At 34.6% G+C, this 14,846-nt stretch overlaps 1 protein-coding gene across 3 annotated transcripts in view; it reads left to right on the top strand.

The window, feature by feature from the left end:
* Positions 1-11,848, top strand: part of LOC149790799 (uncharacterized) — a 37,945-nt gene extending 26,097 nt beyond the window's left edge. For all 3 annotated transcript variants that reach the window (XM_089972862.1, XM_089972860.1, XM_089972861.1), the window contains exon 7: positions 228-11,848. In XM_089972862.1, the coding sequence (XP_089828988.1) occupies positions 228-2,859 (2,632 nt within the window). In that variant the 3' untranslated portion in view covers positions 2,860-11,848. The remainder of the gene's footprint in view (positions 1-227) is intronic.
* Positions 11,849-14,846: the final 2,998 nt, after the last annotated feature.

The following is a 14,846-nucleotide window of genomic DNA, read 5'->3' as shown; positions in this document are numbered from 1 at the left end:
ATGGTTTACATAATTGATCAGTTTGTTACCTCATTTTCTGTACTTACTATTCCTCTAATGCTCTTTTAAGGGAGATTATTGTCTTTCAGTCTGCCCAGCAACTTTAAATCTTTCTATTAAAGGTTATAGATTTCATAATTTTGATCTTTTATGGCTGCATTATCATATGCAAGGCAGAAACATGGCACAAACATTTGCTGAATTTGCTTGTTTATGTTTATTTGCAGACTTTTTTGCACTGTCTGTGAACCTGAGAGAAAGTTTGACAGCAAGAAGACAAAGCTCTGTCATGATATTTTGTACCACAATGCATCATTCACTCAAGAGGATCTTTTGCGAGACGATGAATTTGGTTGCAGACACTGCCCTCAGCACTTTGAGACACGTATGAAGCTTTTCTGTCACGTAAGAGATGACCATCAAAAAGACTGTTGTTTCCAGTGTGCTGAATGTAAGGTTGCATTCTTTTTTGAGAAGGGGTTAGATAATCACATGAGATGCATCGAACATGAGAAGCCACGTGATGAAATATTTAAGATCTTGGACAAACCTCCAGAGTCGAAAACATATGGTCGTCTAAATGTTGATGGCTCGGAGAGTATGCCTGATGGTTCAAAATCTAAGAAAGGAGATGATGACAAAAATCAAGATGAAACCTCAGAATGTGAGGGAGGAAATGAAATTATGAAAGAAAATGTCAACGAGATCCTGAAAGAAAATGATGAAGCAATGTGTTCAGAAGTTACAGAGAAGACAACAGCAGAAGTCCATAGGAGTGATCCATCAACTGAGCAAAGTGCTACTGAAAATGAAAATCAGGCAAACAGATCAACCGAGCAAAGTCTCATTGAAAATGATAACCAGACAAATGAGAATCAACCTGATCAGTCAGTCCCAGACACAAGTCAGTCTGTGGAGTCGGCTCAGAAATCAGCAGCTGGTGAAAACAGTGCCAAGGGGCAGTTGGGAAAGAGAAAACCCAAGGACAAGTTGGGAAAGAAAAAAGATAGACTGTCAATAAATGTAAGTTTCACTTCACCTGATGAGCAAGGAAACCTGTTGGTCAGCTATTTCTGTGCATTCTGTGGCGAATGCTTTGATGAGGAGAATAATTTTACAAAACATGTACGCAAGCACTTAAATTTTGAACCATTCAAATGTCCTGACTGTGAGGAAGAATTTGATCGAAAGGCAGAATTCAGTTTTCATTTCTCGAAGGAACATCCAGAGAAGAGCTTTCCAGAAGAGGTGTCCACAAAGGAAGATCTGCACTGTATTTTCTGTGAGAAAGATCTTTCAATGAAAAACATGATGATACACCTGTTAGCCGATCATAGTGACCAGTTTACCTATGTGTGTGAAAATGTGTGCAAGCGCCGTTTTCAAACCCTTGAGGCACGAGAGAATCATACAGAGAAATGCATCGAACTTGATGAAAGAGGTCTAGAGCAGGTATCCAGCAGCATAAGAGCAAAACGGAAACGAAAGGCAAAAGTGCTTTCCAAACTTGAGGATGAGTTATTTTATGAGGCACCAGAGGTTGACACAATTGGAGATTTTGGATCTGGGAAGAAAGTCCAGGTTGGATACAGGTCTCACAATGCAGCTAAAGTTGTGACCAAAAACTTGTATGTTTGTGGTGGGAAAATGTATCAGCTTGTCGAAGTGGAAGGGAAGAGATTACTTATGGAAATTTCGGAGACTGATATTAGGAAAACCTCGTCAGGTCCTGATGTGCAAGTATCCAAGGAAAAGAAAGTACAGACCAAAGATGCTTCGGGACAGACTGAAAAAGAGCAAGTGAAGAAATCAACCAAGGGAAAGACTGTAGTTTTCTGTGGGTTTTGTAAGCAGTACATTGAACATAAGGCAGTTCTGCAACATGGCTGCCTAAAGCATTTGAAGAAAGAAACATTGATAAAGTCTCTTTCTGACATTGGTTTAACTGAGGCTGATTTGGAATTAGGACAAGAAGAAATTATGGAGAGAATGGCAGCTACAAGAGATGCTTCAACAAGTATGGAACATGTAGAGAATCAACCAAGTGTTACAAAGTCCGTAGATAATGACAGTAGTATCCACAAGAAGTCAGATTTAGATTCAGAAGGATCAGTGGATTTGGCCTCCATCACACACATGTCACCACAAAGCAAAATCACAGAGAAAACAAAAAAATTAGTGACGGTTGACATTTCAGAAAACATGGTTCCCAAGAAACCATCAGAAGAAGTTCCAATGAATGTCAAACCAAAAGAAATATCCCAGAGATCATCCATTCAGCCTGCACACATACCAAGCCCTGCTCCTGGGACATCAGTGTCTGCTAATGCTGTTTCCCCAAATGTTAGTTCCAGAGTGGAAATATCAGCCACTCCACATCAGAATCCGAGAGTGGTGGTTCTAAAAACGCCATCAAGTTCTATGCAATCTTTCTTTGGAACAAGCCTAATCAATGCTGAACTGCATACTGCTGCAGGGAAGAAAACTCCAGTTAAGTTGTTCCGAGTAGCACAGTCGCCTAAAATGACTTCTACCCCAATACAGCAGTTGAAAGTTCAAAGTGGAGTTAGTAGCCTTGTGCATGGGGGATATGTTTCGTCAACAGGAACTGCTATCCATTATACAACTGTTGCACCACCAATGGGAAGTTTTATTCAGGATTCATCTCAGGTTGAATCAAAGGAAATGAAAATTGCAGAGATTTTCAGTGAGGAATTACAGTCCGAGGGGCAACATGGAGAAACATTGGCAGCTGAAAGTGGTGTGCAGGATATGGAAATTGAAGAAGTTCAGTATGCCTCAAATATTCTGTCTGTAGCCCTTGGAGAGGCACAAGCAGTTGGACAGGAATTTATGTAAAAACAGAAGTGAGGAAAACATTTAACTAAACTTTTAAAATTTTTATTCCAGCTGGATAGGGTATTGGAATGATTGAGAAAGATGACATAGTTTTGCATTGAATATTGGTACACAGCTGCAGTGCAAAAATTTGTTTTATGTGGGATATTGGTTACACAACAATTATGGACTCTTACACAGATTTGCAATCCATCTTACCAAAATGACAGTTTTTGCTATGATTCATTACAAGAAAACTGCTTCCCTATAAAATATTTATTTCCCAGTTACTTCTGCCAACTTTGAGAAGTAGAGAAAAGAGCTTGTTTAACCAGTTGAAACCAATATTACTTTGTTTTTGTGTGTTGTCTTAGCTTAGCACATGTAATGTTATATGGTTGATACTAAAAGGAGTTTATAAAATGAATTCCAGAAGTAAATTGTTGGTTTCATTATCCTGCATGCTGCTACTTGAATTTTGTAGCTGAGAAATCGGGGGATTTTTGTCTGACCTTGAAAGTGTAAAATAGTTTAGGTCACTTCATTTTTTTAGGTCTAATTGCAGGAGATAACAGGTGGAACATTAGTGTCTTGATTTGCTGATGTATTGCATGATGACAGACATGGGTCTTTCTTCTTGGCAGTCAGTGCCTGTTATACTCCTCTACAGTGTAAATAGAATATGTCGATTTGGTTTTATCATTTTCTGCCAATTAACAACAAAAAAATCATGCTACAGTCTGTCAGGGATCAACAAATAGACTAACATCTATAGCTGTAATTTCTGCCTAGCTTACTTTCCAAATGCCCTCCACATGGCAGAACATATTGTGTTTTGTTTTAACCACAATAACTTCAGTACACAACAATCTACAGTTACCAAACATTGTAAATGGCTTGTGCTTGGGATGAGGAAGAATTTTATTGATTTGCAGGTCAGAAAGTCAAAGTAACTATTGCTGAAAGAAGGAAAAGGGATTATGCACAATAACATTAGTTCTCTGTCACATACCTTGACCAAACTTTGTCGACTGTTTGGTTTATTTGGTAATAAAGGAGCCTATCAATTTGGGGGTTAAAAGGTCCAAAATCAAGGTCAATGAAAAAAAATGGTTTCTGCACAAAATTTCATTTCAGAACTATGTGCCTCTACCAAAGCTTGTCGACATGTTTTACTTGCTGGATAAAAAAAGAAACCTATTCGTTGGTGTCAGAAGGGTCAAGGTCAATGGTCATGTTTTACTTGCTGGATAAAAAAAGAAACCTATTCGTTTGGTGTCAGAAGGGTCAAGGTTAATGGTCATGTTTTACTTGCTGGATAAAAAAAGAAACCTATTCGTTTGGTGTCAGAAGGGTCAAGGTCAATGGTCATGTTTTACTTGCTGGATAAAAAAAGAAACCTATTCATTTGGTGTCAGAAGGGTCAAGGTCAATGGTCATGGTCATTTTGACTGAAAGAGGAAAGATTGTTTCAATCTGCATTAGAATGTTAGTTCTAAACCATATGACTTGACCAAAGATTGTGGAGGGCTTAAACTTGTGGTTTGAAATAGGCCTATTGAATTGGGGATCACAAGGTCAAAGGTAAAAGAATCTGCAATTTAACTTTAGTTCATGAACTCTACTGAATGTTATGAATGACTAATAGACATCAGATAATAAAAAAATCTTTAGATTATAGGGTCTAATGGTCAGAGGTTATAGTCATGGCAAGTCTAATATATTTGTTTCTGCACAGTAAATTTTGTTCCAGGCCATATACCATGACCAAAATTCCAGGTCATTGAGACCCATTTGTCAGTCATCTCCACCAGAGTCCGCTGTGCCCTACTAGTGCATGCATTGTTACAAGACACATTTTTGGTTACATAATATTGTGTAACAGTTTTATAAAGGGTGTGATAGGGTTATTGCTTATTATCATTTATCATTGCAGAGATATGGAACTTGTAAAAAAAAAAAAAGATATACCGGAATGAAGTAATAAAGTAGTAGATTTTTTAACCTTGTATCTTAACTTATTATCATTTTGCTTGATTATCCATATTGCTTTTTAGATAGTAGTATCGTATTATTGTCCTCTAAGGGGACTGTTTTCTTTTAGTGATTTCTAGTGGGGTATTATACTCCACTAGACAATACTATAACTCCACTGGACAACATTATACTCCACTAGACAGCACTATACTCCACCAAAGAACGCTGTAGGAAAACAGTTACCAATGGAGAAGGAAATAATACTTTTAATACATCGCATGTCAGTGTGACATCATCTTAGTCATGTGACATTAGTGTCTGTTGGAATAGGTATAATTCGCTTAGTAAAGTTTAGTATGCCATAGTCATGGGGAAATGCTCAGTACTTTACAAAATATATGCCTGTATGTAATCTGCCAATCAGAACACAAAAATTTATCATGTGATATACTACACTGACATTGCACGCAACTGCTGTAAATAACAATATTGGACAAGTTTTTGATTTCTCTACCATGAAAGCATTACCCATGTCTGTACATAATGTCCATCCTGAATTTAAGGCACTGTTGTGGTACATCACTGTTCCAGGAACACATTTGTAGTTACAAAGGAAAATGCCACAATTTTATAAATGGGTATAATAATTATTATTACATGTATTGATTTTATCAATTTGAAAAATATGTTACTTGTGTATTATTTGTAGCTGCATGAATTAATTATGCAGTGATAGATTTTACTTTACCAAATTTTCCGTGCATATCATTTTGCGTTTAAATCACTGTAGCTTTCTGTGTTGTACTAATTATATTATAACCTTCCTCTGAAGGAATTATTCACCTGTAGGATGTCTGGTCAAATATAATATCCATACCAGAGTCAAAGGCAACATACCTCACCACACAACACTAAACAAAAACAGTTCCTAAGGAGATCAGGGTGATAATAGATTTAGTGTATTGCATGTCTTGTGACATCTAACATCAGCATGTTGGCAGTAGTTTGTAGGAATAGGAATAATTGCAGATGCAAATGGATCCCTGTAGGCAGCAAATGGAAATTAAAGAATTTATTATGCATGCAGCTGCTGTAAAAAAAAAAACATAGGGGAGCGGACTTTTGGGGCAAATTATACAGAAGGCACCATATTAACGAAAATATTTCTCATGGTAAACAATATAATTTGGGATCATATACTGACTTCATTATTTTAGTCTCTTGGTCATATTTTTGGGTAACATCATCATTTGCACTAAATTCTATAATAAAAAGATATCAGATAAGAAATTGCTGCATGTAATCAGCTCTGTGAAAGTTGTATTATAATTCTAAAGACAGGAAAATGCTTGTAAAATGTTTTTTCTTCTCTAAGTTCAAGACAGTATTCTTAAGAGTTATAATCCTTCAAGACAGATATTACCAGTTGGGGTATAGTAGACTAAAGGGTAAGTTTCATTATTTTACCATGTTTTATGTAATTTCATCACATTGTTTTACATTATGTTTGTTAAAACAACAAATTCTGTTCAGTTCTTAAATTGTCTATCTACTATCTGTCCTTGTCTTCAAATTCTTTTGACATCTTGTAAATTTTGCTGTTCTGTAACTAAAGTTTACATTCATGGATATATGTTATGTTCTATTGAAGATTTTCCATTTTTGACAAGGATAGATTTAACAGTGTTTTCCTTAACAGGCAACAAAACTGATGGCCCACTTCATTCTTTAATATTTTAATGCAGTAGAACCTGTCTTGAAAGACCACCCCTTCTGTCCAGAAATTATTGTTACACATGACACGTCAAAAAACTTGTTAGTAAATCTGTTCATGGAGAACATGGTTATAAGACAGGTGGTCCTTCGTAGTAGTGTTTTATGAAGACAAGTTTTACACCAACATTTGGAATTTTTTTGCTCTCATTTACTTGCTGGGAGGCAATATGTGGCATAAATGCATGCTTTTGTTATTATTTAATATCTAGTTGAAATTTCTGTTTACTCGAATTAACACACCGGTGATACTTTCAGAGTACCAGAATGTAAGATTTTGAAAAAATGTTCAGTGAGATTTGAGGACATTCACTGCAATTTTATTTTGTATTTTTTTTTTAAAATAACATTTTGAAGTAATTAATGTGCCATTATTAGAGACACAAATTATCATTTGGTCCGACTTTGGAAATGTGTAATGAGCTACAGCTAATTTGGAATATTAATACAGTCATGACGTGGTCATGGTATATTTGATGAATAGGTTGACTCGAACATGGAATTTAATATATGTAATCTGTAATTAATTTATAATCTATATTTTATGTAAGTAATCTGCAATTTATTTTCCAATCTGTAATTAATTAATGTCATTTGTAATCTGTAATTACTTAAATATGTTTGCACAACATGGTTGGAGGAAGTGTATCAATGTGCCTGTATCATATTGGATTTTATTCACCATTGATATGTTGTTATATTGATTTTTGTCCAAATTCATCAACTCTAAATGTCTGTGTCATGTGTCTATTGATTTGGAAATATGTAATTCAGTTGCACAGAACAAAGAAATTTTCCATGTAAAGATATAGGATGGGCTGTCATGCACTAATACAGGCAAATTAATCCATGGTACAGGCCAGATAGTGATTTTTAGATGTACGATGTAAATGTAACCAGATAATACCAGGTTGCAAGCCAAATGCAGCCTGTGGGTTGTTGGTTTCACATGCCTGCATTCATACATATTATTAATATGGAGTGATATAAATAATGATGCTTGTAAGAGTGACCTTTCAACTTATCAACTTCAAAATAACCAGTGTGTATTTTTAGGTTTAAATCAAAATAGAGTTCATAATGTGAGTAATTTCATGAAATTACCTACCAAAGATCTTATTGTTGCAAAAATAGCATATTGTACTGAACAGTTCACTTAAGAAGTTATTTCTCAGTTGATCTTGAAAGTATCTTTCTTGCAAGATGCTTGTTCATTTTACACCAGCTGATTAAAAGGATGCCCCTCTCCCCTCCCAGAAAGGGATTAAGTGAAGCCAGTGTACTGTGTTGGCACCTTCATTTTTTGAAATTTTAAACTGCATCTGGAAATGTTCATTTTTTTATATTTTTTATCTAAGAATAGCAATCATTCATATTTTTCTGGTATTAGCATTCACTGAATCCCTTTATCAACATGATTTCATGCAGTATTTATGCCCTGGTATGTTGTTATATTTGTCCTTCCAGGCTGCACCAAAACAAAAAGATAGCATTAAACATTGTGTTTATTGACTGCAAGCATGCAGTACTGTTAGGTTCCTCACTGGATACATTTTTGAAGTTGCTCTCTTGTCCCAATTCATTGTATTTATTCCGAACAATAGAAATAGCAGGAGGTCCTTACCACTGTCGACTTGTTCACATTTGAAACTAAAGGGAACTCTCAGTGTCATCAGACTGCTCACTGTCCATAGTCTATTTCAGTAAAAAATGTAATGTCTAGTTTTAAAATTTCTCAAATAAAATGAGCTAATAAAAAGGAGAAACTATTTTAGGAGTTGAAACTGTAAAATGTGTGGAATTAATGAGATTATTAATGACAGTGAACTACATCACGTCTGTTGCTTGAAAACATAGACTTACAAACATGGTGACCATATTACTCAAGAAATTCCCATTTGATTCAGAATGCCAACAAGTTGACAGTGTTTGGAACCCCATGGCAACAACCGCGTTTGAAATTATAAATTGATGAAAGAAAAGACTACATTTTGTAAATTTTTTGATATCCTTGATGCCATAGGTTTGTTAAATCATTGGTGGGGTTCAAACAAACGGGGAGATTATGTCAGTACTAATACCAGACAAAATGTCTAAAATATGTCAGAACAAATACAATTACACATGCACATAATTGTTTTCTTCAAAAGAAATACCTCTATATTGTAGTAGATTTTCTTGATCAGGTTCATGCAGATTTGATGGAAACCTTAAATGTACACATGTAAACGCTCAAACTCAACAATTGTTTTCTCCCACATTTTTATAGAAAATGGGGATTGTTAAATTGGGCCTTTCATTCCCAGTCTTCCCATCCATCCCATTTCTGTTTCTGCAATTTAACTCTTTAAATTTGTTGACATTTCAGCCAAATTCAGTATGCAGCTTCATGTTAAAGAGAGCTTTACTTTAATCGTGAACATTCTACATCATTGTTTAGTCAAGTTAAAGCCCTTGATTACGAGACCTAACCACTTTTGTTTCCGCACAGAATCCTTGGTAGGTATTATTGGACTTAAACCAAATTTCATATTTAGCTTGATATTGAAAATATCTGAACTTAATTCAGTTTTCAGCATTCTGTGTAATAATTTAGCTGCGTTATCTCCCCTGATGTCAGACCTAACATGCATTGATTTTTTGCAAAGCACCTCATGTATTTATTACAATTCAGCAAAATTTGGTAAGCAGTTTATGTTAATTATAGACCTTGTATGACCTTGCATGTCAATATTTTGTGTATATACAGTCTAATTTTCAGACAACACCCATTGCTGTTACTACATAGTAACACTGATAATTTATTTGCATTCCAACCAAATTTGATATTTAATAGTAATATAACATGCCAGAATTTGATAGTCTAAATGCTCTGATGTCATTTAATGGCATTACAGCCCTAGATTACCAAACCCACCCACCCATTTCTGTCCAATAACGCCCATAACTATGATTGAATTTCATCTTAATTTTACATGCAGCTTGATATTAACGAGGCTTCAGGTTTTAGGTGTATGTCAGTGTTCTGAATCCATATTTAGTGGAGTTAGATTGTCAGACCATCCCTTTTTATTTCCATACAGTTTGGTTATTTATGACTGGATTTCACCCAAATTATTATATATTTCCCCCCAAGTACCTTCTTTAATATTATAGTTAAGAATTTGTGTATATACAGCTTGGTACTAATATAACCTCTGCAGATTTTATTATCAGCTGTCTGCATCATTTACTGCAGTAATGGCCACCGAGTGTTGGACTCATTTATCTCTGTTTTGGCACAGTAACCTAAGGGCTGTTCCAGTAAAACATACCTAGGACTCAGGCAAGGCACTTTTGATGTGGCGTCCTCGCACATAGATACAATTTAGAATTTTCTTACCATTTTAATATGAACTCTATGAAATTAATGCATCTGGCGTAGATTTAAAAAAACCTGTCTTCCCAAAGCACTATGTATGTTTAAATGGAACATCCCAAAACTATTTACAGTAGGGAAATCTTTATTTTTATCTTGTTTTATAAAATACCATAACATGTATATTATATCACTACCCATACCCAGCCCATTCCTGTGTTAGAGTATGCTCCCCTACTTCAGATGAACAGTGGGAACATCAATTCTTGGAATTTGTTCACTTTCTTGTATTACTAACCCATGAATTTAAGTTCCCACAGCATGATCTTTGTTTTTAATGCATTTTTCACACATCCAAGAAAATTGGTCTCGAAGGGAGAGAAATAGTTTCACAGCAGCACATTTTTATATATGAAATATTAATCTTTGCATTGTCTGTCTGTGGCACACTGCAACATTTGAGAAGTACAGTCATTTATAGAAGAATATTATGCAAATTTAGGGAAAGTATTTGATGGAGAGATAGATTGATAGATAGTATATTTTAAGTTGTTCAATGAATGATAACTAAGAACTGCATGATAATGTAATTTTTCCATGCAGTTGTTTCTCATATTAAATCTGTCACATGATAGGGCTTAAGATATGGTTGAATAAACATGTGCAATTTTATATGTCTTGGATGAAATCATGGTTTCAACATCCAAATGGTTTGATGAAAAACATCCCTATACTTTTGTATTATGATAATGAATGAACTTATAGAAATTAAAATTAATCAGCCATAACAATATCTATTGTGTATGTTTATATATATATATATATATATATATATATATATATATATATATATATATATATATATATATATATATATATATATATATATATATACATATATATATACATACAAACACTCACACATCAGATTAAAAGAAATGTTATCATTGAACACTAGGGATTAACAATTTATATTGATTTTGGGATAATTTGAGTACAAGTCCTTCTTATGAAGCCTAAGCTGTGTGATTTGTATCTTGAGTTTTAATTGAATCAGATACGCCATGGTAGTCTTGTTCAACCAACTCTTGTACGTGGTTCTGTTAGATCTCCACCATACATGGGTTTGGTGAGAAAGAAAAAAAACAAGTCTGTCTCGTAATGCCGGAATAAGGCCAGTCCAAAAATTGGAGAAGCAATGAGATGAGATGTCATTTTTTATTATGATGATAAGATGATGTCACACACCACTTAACGTTGTCATATTCATTGGCTGATTCAGACACACCACCATCCTTTTATGTCTGCCATATTATTTTGGTATGAATGAGTGCAGAAAATGTTTATAGAAAAATTATGAAATAGAAATGTCTTTGTAGTATCACTTATTAAAAGTTTTACTGAAGCACCTTGGATTGTTATGGGTATAATTCCATTTTTCAGCACACATTAGGCTATACATGGCAGCCGATATAAATGGTGGAGTAATAACCACAGGAAGCTACTGTCATGCTTTCTCGCATACCTACATTGGCCAGTTCCATGTTTTGAACAGACACATATAGAGGAGAGATGACAGTGGTAAGTCAAGGCAAGCACTTTAGACCATTCTGCCACCCAGGACCGCCTTCCCCTTTCTATTGGTAACACAAATCAATGTAACATTGTACTAGACCCTTGTACAGCAAAACCATGTGAGAGTTGGGTTGAAAAAGACCAGCAACAAGGGAAAATTTCTTATAGTTTTAACAAGTTTTTTATTTCATAATTTCTGAACATATTTTATTATACTGCAATAATACAAGTTCTAGCAACTTGGCCTTTAGTATTCCCAGCATTACAGTGGCAGACTTCATTGTACAGTATGTTTTTATGATACAGATTAAAACAAGAACCAAATAAGTCTTGTATGTTATTTTTTGTCTGAGAGAAGAAATTATTCACAATGGATAACAAGATTAATCATGAGCTTCTTTGGTTTTCAGCATGGTTGATTCCCAAAAAATGAAATTCTAATCTTTGATACTTTAATCTGAAAAAATTATTGTTAGATTAATGTATAACAAAACCACATCATAATTCAGATTTCATTTGTGTGTGTGTGATTTGGACTTCTAACATAGCTTTAACAATTTTTCAGTCATTCCTACAATGTCTGCAGTGTGGCAGTTTATATTGATGTCTAGCACGGGGGCATCATGTCCCACCCAGTCACATTATCCTGACACCAGGCCGACCAGTCCTAACACTAACCTCTTAATGCTGAGCGCCAAGCAAGGCAGCAGTTAGTACCATTTTTAAGTCTTTGGTATGACTTGAACCCACAACCTCCCGCATCTGAGGCTGATGCTATAACCACTAGGTCACCGGAGTGGTTCATTTCATTTTCGTAAATTTGTTTTTATTTTAAAGAATTAGCATATATTCTTTAATGAAGCATTTGTCACAATAAAGCACTCTTATAGACTTGCAAGATGGCAAAAACACTTACAGACTTGCTGGGTGGCAGGTAAACCAATTTTGTCAATAATTATAAACCTTGTGTTTAAGAGATAATTACATTATTTTTCCATTTAACCAGATTATCACAAAGAACAGAGACATCAGAAAGCACAAAAAACCTGACTTTCTAACATTTATTTTCTACCAACAAAAAAATGTGTTCGTTTTGTTAGAAAATGTGAAAAATTTCAGAATAATAAGTATCTATTTGTAATACAGCCCATCATACCTCATGCAGTACAAATGGGTGTTTAAGTAACAGAAAAGAGAAAGAACCCATCATATCCTTTGAAAATGTTACACACAAAAGTAATCAATTATTATATATTGTTTGTTTGGGTGAAATACAAATGTACAATCACATTAATCATGTACTGTGGGTTAAAGAGAATCCTAATGGCATGGAGTAAATAGATGTGATATATGCTATGTAACGGCAGTTGATAGCAGAACAGCTTCTCAAATCATTAAGGCTTTCATAGTAAACAGTGCTAAATTAGTCACCAGAATTTTTCTAGTATAATTTTGTGTAAAAGACCTAAATTTTTCTGACATTGGATTTTTAAAAAGGTGGTAAATATTTTCTTCGTTATTCTTCATGTACTGGACAAGTGGCAACAAAATGGAATTTATTTTCAATATTAGCACTACAATGTTAATCAGCACTACAATGTTAATTAGCACTACAATGTTAATGAGCACTACAATGTTAATTAGCACTACAATGTTACACAACCTTTCACAACAAATATTTTTTTTATCATCCTGTGTTACTTCTGACTGGCAAGTTCCCCACTCTAAGCAAGTTCCCCACTCTAAGCATAGTGATTATGTAACAAAAATCGCTATCTCCTACAAATTCTGCAAATATTTCACAAGTGAATTCTAATCTCGATGACCTATAGAAATGCAATCTTTCCATTGACTTGATCTTATCCTGCAACTTTTGCCTAAACAATCTATGAAATGTATTTTCATCGCTTATGCCCTGAGTACACCAAACATTGCCACATCCATATTATATAGAAAGCTTTTAATATTGTCAGCCCAGCAATCACAGTTTACCACACCACCACCACCTTAGCTGTACACTGTAGCATTGTTTAGGATATCTCTATTCTGGATTTTTTAAAATTCTAAGCAGCATTTCAAAATGCATTTATTTATTATAATCTGCATACTAATTCTTCCTAATTCATTATGTATGAATGCATTTGTAGTAGAATTAGGGCTGTTCCATTAAAACTTTACATGGGACCCGGAGATGGCACTTATAAAGTGGGGTACTCACCCCATAGATGCATTTTAAAATTTCTTATAATTTTAATAAGAACTCTGTGAAATCAAAGTACCATGGCATATATTTGTTAAAAACTGCCTTCCCTGGGTACCATACATGTTTAGATGGAACAGACCTTAGATGTACCAAAAATATATTTACAAAATTGCAAATGAACTTTTCCAATATCATAGGCTTCACAAAACCTTCAAGGTATAACGGTACCAATTGCGCAAGTCCAGGTGGGCGGAGCTTAAGGTGTATGGAACATTGTATTCAGAATTAAAGAACAAAACTAGCTGTGATTGGTGCATTATGTAAGACTTGTACTTTCTGTTTGGCTTTAAAAAAAGTTGAGCCTCTTGGCAACATGTGAGTTTGTGTTAATTTCTATTTAGATCATATTTTGTATTTTTTATGATTTTTTTAAAATATGGTACACATGACTGAAAATGTGCTTGTTGTGACTAGATAACTCTTACCCCTGTCTAGTTCCAGTAGAGTTATCTCTCTTAAATGCAATGGAGTACCTGGTTATGTCATTGTCAAATTGACAATCTAGCATTGTTCTATATGACAGCATGTGACATGCATGCCCAAGTAGGACAGAAAGTATATTTATTTCACAAAACATTAGCATTGAGGTATATGGAAAAACAATTGGTACCGTGATACCTAAAGGAAAGAATAGCCTCACAGTGTTTCCATAGAAACGCATGCATGTGGGCGGCATTTATGAACTATACTAGTTTGATGTAGGAAAACAAATGCATGCTGAACACTTTTGGTCAAATATTGAAAGTTCTTTAAGAATAAAATGTATGAAATCTTCAGAAAATAGCACAAGATGGCTTTGGATGGGGACTTTTGATAACTATAGCTATGATAGATATAGACTTGTGTTACCTGATGCCTTTATGTATGTGCTGTTACCTCCTAGATTGGAATGCATGCAACAAAATAAGTTATGTAAACATAATATAGTTGATTTTGGTCAAATATTGGCTATTGTACCTGCAAAAGATGAAAAATCATGTGTACATAAACAACTATCTTGTTCTTGTAAGGCATGCCATAAACCAGGATAGAGAACACTCTAAGTACACTTGTAGATAGATC

This window comes from Sinohyriopsis cumingii, chromosome 10 (assembly GCF_028554795.1).
Source record: "Sinohyriopsis cumingii isolate HCF-2022 chromosome 10, ASM2855479v2, whole genome shotgun sequence".
Taxonomy (NCBI): Eukaryota; Metazoa; Mollusca; class Bivalvia; order Unionida; family Unionidae; genus Sinohyriopsis; species Sinohyriopsis cumingii.
This window is presented reverse-complemented; position numbering and strand designations above follow the sequence as displayed.